Below are 11823 nucleotides of genomic sequence, written 5' to 3'. Positions count from 1 at the left end.
ATAAGGACTTACACTGCCTTAACAGACATGACCTGTGACCCTGCAAACATGCTCACATAAGGTTTTACATGTATGTGTTCTGCCATATACATCTACACGGCACTGTTCAGTGATTCAACATCCTGACATGTATTACCTGTGTTGCACATGTGATACACATGGGACACTGGCTAGCCAGATGGTATTTGCAGGGGTAGATATCAACTATGGCATGTACAGTCAAAGTCAACTAGTGGGCTATATGCCATGGGCCATGTATGCATCTCGGATAAAAGGTTACCTGGCAGTAGCCAACAGGTGGGTCTGTGGGGTCAGGTAGAGCAGTGCCACATTACTGATCCACAGGGTTAATGATACATATACCATGCATTACCATGCGGTCATCACACCATGTCTGAGAGGAGAGCGATGAGCAGCTTTGATGGACAGGAATGCATAATATGGCAGGACTATGTCAAGTGTATGGGTCAAGGATCTGTCCAGCATGTGGTAGATGGATGTCCATGAAGTATGTGTTCGAGATCAGGATGAGTACGTGTAGCATGTCCGACATCACTGGGTTGGACATGGATTTATTCAGGGTATGCATCATGCTATATAGTGGAGATGAGGAATGGGAAGGCTGGTGTAGGCCATCTGCACATGACCAATACTCCTTAAAGGAAATATGTGATCTGATATGGGTCACTTGAGTGGTCTCAATGGCTGGACAATGATCTCTATATTCATGAATGGCACCCAGTTATTATTAGGGTTGCCACATATGACTCCCTGACAGGTGTGGTGATGTAGCTATCACAGGAAAGACAACTGCCCAGCTGTGTCCCTCACACACAAGTGTCCATTATGATGACCGCTGCCTAGGTGGTAGTTCATGGGTACAGGGTTATTAACATAGGGGTGACAATGCGAGTCAGCTATTGCTCCTAGGTCATAGTCATTCACTTACTTCAACAGGCAGATGCCTCCTGTGAGGTATGGACTACAATGAGGGGGAATAGAATTCATTAACCCTGACATACTGTAGCTGCCACTGGTGTGATGATCACATATTATTCAGACACCTTCTATAGTGTTGTTTCTGCCAGCAGTCCTGTTGCTAAGCACTCTTTTGACATAGGAATGTACATCTAGTATACCGAGTGTAGGTGGTACACAGTATGGGTGATGATGTCCTATGACCTGGCAAGGTTATGATATGCAGTGTGACATCAACCATACTGTCATCTACATCTGTACTGCTGACATCACTTAAGTGATCAAGGTTCATGGCCTTCCAGACCAGACTCAGCAGGGTAGTAGTGCAGTACTTCCCATTATCAGTGGTGTCTCCCCCTTTGTTGGGTTGTGATACCTGTTGGTGTGCACCATTCAGTGTGTACACAACCTGACATGGAGCTATGTTTTACATGATGTGTATGTGGAGAGCATCTTGTTTTGCCATATGTGTATGATAGAACCTGTGATGTGGGCAGGGCCTATGCAGACTGAGTGCAGATTGTACCTGCATAGTTGTGGGTACAGGGGCCCTGTGGTATACATGGATATATGCTTGTGTACCTGTTGGGGAGAGGGGGCCATGTTTTTATATTATCCAAGACCCTATCTGGATTGCTTATTCATGCTAAGCACTTGTTCAGGACTTGTAAACAGCACGTAAGCTAATGATTACTATAGCACTCAATCTTCTACATCACCTTCAGGTAAGGGTGAATAGGTTTTGTACATACTTTTCTCACTTGCGTAGAGTAATGTAGCTGTTGTACTCACTTTCCTCACTTATCTAGGTGAATGTAGTTCTATATTTAGGCATGTCCAAGAGTCAACTGCCAGTGCTCTCACCTGTCTATCTGATGAATCTGGACATCTTGAGGCAATGTACACATTGCCTCATGTACGCAGGCAAGCCTCTCTGCCTACCACCCAACAATACAACCTGTGAGAGATGCACTCATCTAGCCAAACTGGAGGTAAAGGTCTCTCCAACCAAGCCTGACTGTCATGTGGAGAAGGTACACAGTCACACAACACCACACTCATCACATAAGCCTCACTGTATCTACCCCACCATTAACTGAGAAAACTACTCATGTACCAACACATTAGTGCAATGGTTTCTGGAATTCATAAACACCAAAGCCCTGACTCAACATATCCACACACCCACCAGGGGCAACAGTATCCTAGACCTAGTCATTACCAATATGAGTGAGTGGTGCTCCACACGTGAAGCCAACTCCTCGTTGGTCCAATTATATATGGATCTACTTCAGTAGATCGAACATATTACAATTTCTAACCAAGTATGGCCAAGACCATATGTTCGAACTTGTAATAGTTCGAACACTGAAGGAAAAAAAGAAAAAACACTAAAAACAAAATTAAACTGCTGTAGCAGATGGGCTACACCCTCCTGCACCCCCACTCCCCCCTTACTTAAATATACCGACTCCAAGATCGCATTACATTACAGAAATGGGAAATCTTCCTGTTACACTCTGTACGCGGTCTCCCTTCAGTCAGTTCAGACTTTTAAATGTTCAAAGTTATGGTCTTGACCATATCGTCTTCGAACATTTAAAAGTTCGATCTACCGAAGGGGACCCCATATACACACACACACACACACACACACACACACACACACACACACACGCACACACACACACACACACACACACACACACACACACACACACACACACACACACACACACACACACACACACACACACACACACAGTGGATATATAAATCTTCCCTTGATGGCAAATTCTAAATAAATTTCATAATAGAATATTTTCCATGTCCCATTTTTGTATATATCTGCAATATGGATACTGATTTTGCTAGTTTTCTAATTTGAGCTTATATTGTTTGATACCAAGGTTGGCTGCATAGTTATTAATATTAATAATAACAGTACTCCTCTCTGCTACCTTGATATTATCCTCAAGTGAAAACCCCCCATGGGTATGAAGTTTATTGCCAAAAGTGAACAGTGATGACCTTTGGGAACCACTATGCTATGTACCCATATGCCTTAGATAACTCCCTATTAAGTAATGTTACCCATGTAAAGGGACATGGGGATCTTAGTGAATTCTACTTTCCACTCTGAAGAGTGTATCAAATTAGTCTTATAAAGGTTAGGCCAGCCATAGAATATTGTGCCTCCTTTTGCATCTTTAATTCATCACAATTGAAGAAATTTGAATGCATTAAGAAAACATACACAAGGCATTTAACAGCACTGGTCCATTTCACATATTGGAGACTTGAACATCATTCCTTTTATTTCATAAGGCATAGATTACTAAAACATGAGTTAATATTGACATTTAAATACTTAACTGGTGAAACTGTGGCTGCAACCACCAGTATTTTCATCATCAATCATACTGTCTCCACCAGGGATAACAATTTATCAGTTAACATACCAAATACACTTGCCCATTGTTTTCTGGAATTCATTAATTCCAATGCCTGGACCAGCTCATTCTTACTCCCACTAGAGGTAGCGACATCCTTGATCTGGTTATTACTAACATGGGCGACCATGGCTCTACACCATTAGTCAACTCTTCCCTGGTTAGATCCAACCACAAACAAATAACCTAGGAAATCCACATCCCTCTCACCTGCCCTGCAAAGGTAACCACCATGAAAAACTTCTCCAAAGCTAACTTTGGGCTCCTAAAAACAGAGGTGGCTAACTTCACAGCACCCATGCAAATGGAGTATATTTGTGTGACCGCCAAATCATACATCAATGCACTGTACGAATACATACACAAATGCATGGATCTCACCATACCCAATAGAACCAAGACTATCTCCTCCAAAAAAGGAAGCCAATCTGGTGGTCCCCTGCCATAAGCAAACTCTACAACAGAAGGAGGAAACCGATGCAAAATAAGGTGAAGTCCCAAGAATGGAAAAACTCCCTTATCAGCCTCAACAAAAAGTTGAGAGCCCTCATCAAATCCTCTAAAGCTAGCTATGAAAACAGAATTGCAGCAAGTAGTAAAGACAACCACAAGGCCTTCTATAGTTATGTAAAGAATCTCCATGGCAATACCCAGATTTGCTCTGAGCTACTGGACAATGGTACTTCCTATACCGAGCCAACAGATATTGCCAATATGCTGTCCGACAGATTCAGTGCCAACTTTACCCCTCTCTCCCCCACCAAAGGACCAATCACAATACCAGTAGATTGCCAGGCACCCAGTATTACTGCTGCACAGGTTGAAACAGCACTGTCTAAGGCCAAGAATACAGCTTCTATGGGACCTGACAATATCCCTGGCTGTGTTCTATATGAACTGCAGAGTGAACAGGCACCTCACCTGTGTGCCCTGTTCAATCACAGCCTCACCTCAGGCTTTGTCCCTACTGAATGGTGCACTGCTACAGTCATTCCTCTCCACAAAAGAGTACAGATTACAGACCCTGGGAACTATTGCCCCATTTGCCTGATGAGTCTGATATGCAAAGCTATGGAACGCATCATCATGGACTTAATAAACAAGGATATAGGGAATCTCCAAACTCTGGATCCCACACAGTTTGGTTTTGTGAAGGGTATATCATGCCTGCTCAACCTGGTTGACTTCTTTGAATCAGTCACCAAAGCTGTGGATGACGGCAAGGTGGTTCATACAACCTACCTTGATCAGGCCAAAGCCATTCCCCACTCAGGAATCACAGAAAAACTCACTAAGCTAGGCATCAACCCCTATATCACTAGGTGAGTTGCAAACTGGCTCACAGATAGAACCCACAGTGTGAAAGTAGCTGACTCCAAGTCAGACTGCTGACCAGTCACGAGTGGAGTCCCACAGAGTTCAATCCTTTGTCCTCTCCTGTTTGATATCTACTTCTCTGAAGTCCAGGCCAGCACAAAGGAACTCTGGCTGACAAAGTTGGCAGACGATTGCAAGTTGGGAGCTATTATTAACTCCCCAAGTGATGTTGACATTCTTCAGAGAGGCCTCACTAAGACCAACGACTTGTGTCAGAACCATGACCTTAAGCTCAATGCCAAAAAATGTGTCATCATCCCCTTTGGGAAAAACCCGGTTCCCATGAATTACCACATCGATGGTAGTCCACTGAACACAGAAGGCACTATTAGAGATCTGGGAACACAGGTTGACAGCAACCTCTGTTTTGACCACCACATTGCCACTGTGGTCAGAAAATCCTTCTATATGGCTCATCTCATTACTAAGGATTTTGCATCCAGGAAGAAAGAGGTCATTGTTTCCCTCTACTCTTCCCTCATTAGGCCAGTCATCGAGTACAATGCACCTGCAACATCTGAAGAGTCTGTAAAAGTACCTCACAAAGAGGATACTAGGCCTTAAACACTTGTCCTATATGGACAGACTCAAAAACTCCAACTATTCTTTGTCTCATATCGCCTACTTAGAGACGATCTCTGCTTGACTTACAAAGCCATGTCTGACCCAGCTCTGTTAGAAATGCTACATCTAAAGAAATCCCAATCCCTCCACACCACACACTCCAGAGACCTCAACCTCATTACCACAATCAAGAGAACATGCTGGAGGGACAGATTTATTACTTAGAGACTGCCCATGCTATGGAATAGACTTCCCATACATGTCAAACAGAGCACCTCACTGGCCCTCTTCAAGAGAAATCTTGATGAATGGATGGAAAATAGATAATTCACCCCAGGGATCACTCCAGTGGCTCTACTCGACAGAGGCACTGGGAACTAAGGTCAGGTGGCACAATGCCAGGGTAATTCTATGGGATAGGCTTTTAAAGGCTCCAGGGCCATTAGCCTAGTATGCACCTATGAATCTCAAACAAGAATGCTAATTAAAGTCTCCTTTTTTCACTATAAGGTTGTGAGACTGTGGAACTCTTCGCCATTAATAATATGTTGTGCTCAGAATCTTTCAGTTTAAAAAAATGATAAACTTATGGTTTATGGATTATACATATGATCATGAGTTATCTTTTAAGGCAACTCTGAAGTGGCCTAATTAGGTGCTGAGTTTGGATTTCAAAACTTTGAACACTGAGCATTTAGACAGTCTTTTTAAGAATATTTTGACCGTATATAATAATAAAAAATTAAATTTGCCTATGAGTTTACCATAGTTTACCACAGTCAATAGTGTATTCACTTGATATTATACAGATAGCAAGTTTTTCCTACAGAGCAAATCAGCACTGCAGGAAGTAAAGGTTTCAGTAGTGCATGGTCCACTTTAAGTATTTTTAAAAAGCATGCTGGTATCATCTAACTAGCAGATCTTTTACGATTCTTTACTTTTGAACTTTTTGGTTTGGATTAACTTGGAGGATATCTGAACCACTTACAAGCCTGTGTGTAATAATTGGTTAACTTGCTTCATGCAGAATTTGTTAAATGCTTCTTGAAATGTCTTCCTGATTTGTCATTAATCAATGGCTGTTTTGTGTATTCTATACCTGTCACAAGCTATCAATGATTTTCTATGGGAAGAATAGACTTTCAGAGCTATAGAGGATCTTATGTAATTCTCTAACTTCAAATGCACTTGTGGACATTGAAAGTAATAAAGTGTTTAGGAGTATCAATAAAGAGCTGTCTGAAAAAAAAAACAGCCATTTTGTAAAAGTCCTAGTCTGAATTTAAGGCTGCTGGGCCGCATGTACCTATTTATCTATTTTACTTTAATATTAAGGCTATATATTTTAAATAAATTGGAACATTATAAATGGTTAATCAATTATTGGCATAATTATTTTTATTGTTGCTGTTTTGCAAAAGACATAACAAATACTAACTTAGAAATGCTTGTAAATGTATAATTTTAGATGTAAGAATGGTCTTCTCACATCCATATTGAGTAACAAAACAGAGTCCAGAGGAAAAATGTAATGCTTTTCCTGCAGTTTGCCTGTAAGTCATTATTGGGAACTGACTGATGCTTGTATAAATATGTACATTTTAGGCACTTGTGAATAAGGTTCTCTTTACCTTCAGCCTTTGGGTGGTACAGGTTCCATTTTAACCTATCATTACCCAGCTTTTCCATGTCTTGTGTATACAAACATAAGGTAATATTAATTATCTTAAAGACAACTGGAGATAAATCAACATTCATTAGCTCTTGTGCTGTGATATTACTGAGTGCACCCTTTGTTCAAAGTCATGCTCTTTAGTTAACACCTCCAGTCCTATCCTGTTGACTGCAAGTTACCCCATCCCTTCCCCATGATCAACTAGTTACTAGAATTTTATTAATGCTTCAAGTGTTAAATGTAGTTAGTAATGCATTTATGTGTTATTTCAAGTATTGTTCTATTGTCTAAATGTGGCACTTTTCTCCCCAGGCTGCCATTGAAAAGGCTATGTTAATAAAAATACCTAGAAGAAATGAAGGAAGATGTCAGTTTTGGATAATGCTATAATTATTTGGGGGGTACAGGAAAGTCTTTTCTTGCTGGTGTGTGTTTGGGTGGAGGTGCTTTGACACCAACATACAACTCCTTTCAGATCAGATTTTTTTATCTACATTTTAAGCAAAATACAATATTCATTGCTTGACCATGACAAAAATGGTTGCCACTGAAAAAAAAAATCTTAGGAAAGTTGTACTGCACCCATACTGACACATCCTTTAGATAATCCATTTCTGATGTTAATGTATATGTTATTTAGCACAAAAACAATAACTGAATGTATTTCCTCAAGTCCCAGTTCATTAATGTGTTTTCATTGAGGTACAGAAGTCCTGAATGAGCTTTCTGATCAAAAGGGACATAATCTGTATATCTGTAGAATTAAGGTTGCATAACAATGGATAAAGAGGAGTGAGCCTTTAAATTGTGTGCACATTGTTTTCCCTTTCTTTCATGGTTCTGCAGATTCATAGTGTGTGTGTGTGTGTGTGTGTGTGTGTGTGTGTGTGTGTGTGTGTAAATTTATCCGACAGTCATCATCTACATACAGTATATCAGCAAATGTTATCAACATATCATTTGATCCAACATGTTCAAAAATGGAAAATGCACCAAAAAACATGTTTTCAAGGAGTCAAGTCCCTCTGCACCCCCTTTACTTAAATATATAATTCCACAGTTGCACAACTGCAGAAAACAAAAAATGTGAAACACCACACACAATGAATCACTTATGTCTGTATTTTACTTTAGACATGTTTGTGTGACCATAGAATTGGTATGTTTAAGAAGGGTATGGGAGGATGCAGGCGGGTTTTTCCCATCTGCAAAAACATGTCTTTCTGGTGTCGTTTCTATGCCTGACATGTTACATAAAATGAACTGTCAATAAAATGTAGCTGAAATATTATATTTAGATAAAATTACATATTTGCATGCATCTCTGTCTCTCTCTCTCTCTCTCTCTCTCTCTCTATATATATATATATATAGCAATGGGTATAGGATTGGGGCTACAGGGGGTGCACATTCAAAAATGGTGCAGAGTTTTTCTTCTTAAGAGTGTTTGCACTAAAGCTGCCTCTTGCAGTGTGTTAAAATCTGACATTTGCTGAAATATTGAAGAGGTGGTGTATGCAAGGACTTGTTTTCATTAAAGTGGCAGTATTGAATGGTCTTAGAATGAGACGGGATTAGTCTGCCGTATCTGCACAAATTTAGCAAAACTGTTATGATTTATAACTAAGCTGTTAGTGGTAACTCAATTTTATTTCCTATTTTACCTTTCATTGTGATTAAGTATTCACAATGCCATATATTACACTGGGATCTTTGGGACATTTTGCAAGCATGAAATGAGCTGTCATGTGTCAAAAAGCTTATTCTGTGCATAGCTCAGAGTGATTTCAGCTACCGAGACATAATAAGTTTCTCGTGTATTCAACACCTAAATCTTAAATGAATATTCCTCTCACCCTTAACATCATTTACATGTAATAAAATTACGTTGAAATTCTTTTGATGTGGAACACGTCTCTGCAATTCAAATAACAGGCAGAATTAAAGTTAATTATTTCACCTCATGGGCTTTATGAACCTTTGGAGATCCCTGTGTGTCTTATTTTTGTTCAATTTTTGGGGGGAAATAGGGCACTGAAATCAGATGAGAAAACTGTAAGCTGATTAATTTAGATGTGTTTGCTTTGAAGGAACACATTTAAAGGAACCACTGAAGGCATCAGTTGTACAGATAGTTGCTGTGCATTACTCAAACGAGATTAATTCCAGATTTTCTTTCTATCACATTTGATCATCAGTATCTCTCTTTTTGTCTTTCTCTTTCACTTCTCAACCCAAAGAAAAGTTTAGAAATCCAATGCATTTCTTTGCTGTTGGAGGTGGCACACCTTATGCACTTGGGTAATATGTTTGGGCAGGAATATATTTTTAGATGATTTTGTACATTCAGAGGTACTGTTTAAATTAATGCTGTCTCTTCTCATACTAGCATTCTAGTTGTTTCTTTGTTTTCTGTATGTAATAATGTCAATTCTCATCAGCACTTTATATTTAATGGTTTCTGCTCCTGGATATGTGAATGCAGAAATCACAGCATCAGTTTGTCAGCTGAGAAGTGTTAGCATTCATGGCTATAGCAGAAAAGGTGACATTAACATTGGAGGGATTTTTTCACTTTACATTGGAGAGCCTGCCAGTCACATTCTTTTTACTGAACTGCGTGAAGCTGCGCTGTGCAAAAGGTAAGAAAAAGTATTATTCTTTCTTTACTGACAAATGTTGGCATGATGATTGCGACAGTAGGATTCAAGTTTTAACCTACATTGTTACATTTTAAAACAGATGGAATAAAGTAGAATAAACTGACATATTTTTTTTTTTTTTTGCTATTAAGTAATAAGATCTGTCAGTGCTGACATAAATATTATGCAGTATTTCCTCAGCATAAAAATTATTTAGCACAGGTTAGCTTCATATATAGTGTAAGAGCAATCGACCAAAGAATTTAAAGTCAGACTGGCTGAGTAAACAGAAATCACTTGCTTAGTAAGGTCATTGTAGTACATTTGTTCTACAAAAAGGTGAGAAAGAAGAGGTTTAGCTTTGATCTAAACATATATCAACCAATATCTCACTGCAGTCAGCCTGACCATTGTTACTTTAAGTCATGTGGGTCCTGGGTTGTCACTGAGTATGTTTTCTCTTCCTCCACTGTAATACAATGTGACCACAGACATGTTTACATGCTGCAGTCGGGCACCTTCAGCAGGATCACTTATGAAAGGTAAACAAACATTTATTTCTTTATCTTTCATACGTATATTTTTTTTTACAAATATCCATTTCTCTACAATGTTATAATTGCATTTCTGTATTGAAAACCCCAAATTATCCAAGAATGCCAAGGATTATAAATATTATAAACTTTCAACAAATAAGAGGATTAAGAATCAATGTATAATTTCTACATTATAAGCAACATGTTATTTTTCAAAGAATATCTTTTTGAAAAGAAGATTGAACATAAGCATAGAACTCAAATATTTGATAGTTATTGAACAACTTATAAGCCTTACTTGGATATTTCCATTGCTGCATTTTTGGGAAGGTTTACCTTAACTTGCTTGAGATCAGTTTGCTTGTTGATGACTTGCTTGATCTGTACTTGTATTAATTGTCATTGATCTCTTGGTCATTGCTGACTACTTATTGGAGCAACAAAGTCATGTAATTAATTCTTCACCAGGTCTGATTGGTTGTGGAGAAAAAAAATGATCATTATTTATAGTTTTATTGACTTCAGAATGAGAATACATAAGTAAAAGGGAATGGGAGGAAAAACTCACCACATGGGAGAGCAGGGGGGCTTATAAACATGTCATTTTAGAGTTATGTAAAGTTGCAGGAATACTTTATTAACCTGAGTATGTGCATAGTATATATACATATATATATATATATATATATGTATATATATATATATATATATATATATATATATATATATATATATATATATATATATATTATGTATGTATGTCAACTTTGGCTTTAGATGATTGTTACTGTTGAAGTGACACCCCAACCCCATGTGTAAAAAAGTTGTGGGTGGATATATACAGAGAGAGAAAGAGAGAAAGAGCACAAGCGAGAGATTTGCACTGAAGGTATAGGGCTTCATAGGCTAACATAGTAGTTTTGGGGATTGCCATTTTGTGGAGTGATAGATCATTAAACTGCTTATGCCATTTTTATGGATAGTTAGATCATACTTTTTATATTCTGCTCAAGGAATCTAAGCTTGATATTTTTACTTAGTTCATATTTCTGTTTTGAGGTTAGCTTGTAAGTGAGGTCAATGTTTTAATTAGTTTACAATCCTATTTTGAGATTTGCTTGTCTTGTGAAGTGTACAGTTACACTAGTCATTGCAATGAGGTATTTTACCACATTGTCGTGATTACTTTGAAGCATTGGTCTTGTTTGTTGGAATCATGTGATCCTGGTAAAGTAACCAAAGAAAGTGAAGGGTGATTTAGAAGTAAAATGTGACACTTGCTTGGCTTGATGTGCTACATAGAGGAAGGTCATTTTGAATCTTCAAGAAGTGACTTTTTCCCCTGATTATGTAGACAGAGTTTATTTAAGGTGAATGTTTTGAGACTAGTATCCAGAGATGTCTTTAAAATCAGAAATAAAAAAAATAACTTTTTAGATGTCAAATCACTGTGCGTAGACAATTAGAAGAGCAAAAGAGTTTAGGGCTTTGTAGTAGATCCTTGCAGGCCATTATCTGTGTTATAGAACAAAATGGATTAAGATCCATGGAACACAGTTCTGGGCATAACTGACACTATCTGCATTGCTCTCAAT

General features: G+C 38.6%; 1 protein-coding gene across 1 annotated transcript in view; it reads left to right on the top strand.

The window, feature by feature from the left end:
• The first annotated feature begins 9504 nt into the window (after positions 1-9504).
• The window catches only part of LOC122803813 (extracellular calcium-sensing receptor-like), a 152574-nt gene continuing 150255 nt past the window's right edge, over positions 9505-11823 (top strand). Inside the window, exon 1 of the mRNA XM_044073498.1 lies at positions 9505-9692. Within this exon, the coding sequence (XP_043929433.1) occupies positions 9505-9692 (188 nt within the window). The remainder of the gene's footprint in view (positions 9693-11823) is intronic.

This window comes from Protopterus annectens, chromosome 6.part0, assembly GCF_019279795.1.
Source record: "Protopterus annectens isolate FY-2018-M chromosome 6.part0, PAN1.0, whole genome shotgun sequence".
Classification (NCBI taxonomy): domain Eukaryota; kingdom Metazoa; phylum Chordata; order Ceratodontiformes; family Protopteridae; genus Protopterus; species Protopterus annectens.
The sequence above is the reverse complement of the archived record's forward strand: the minus strand, read 5'-3'. Positions and strand labels throughout refer to the sequence as shown.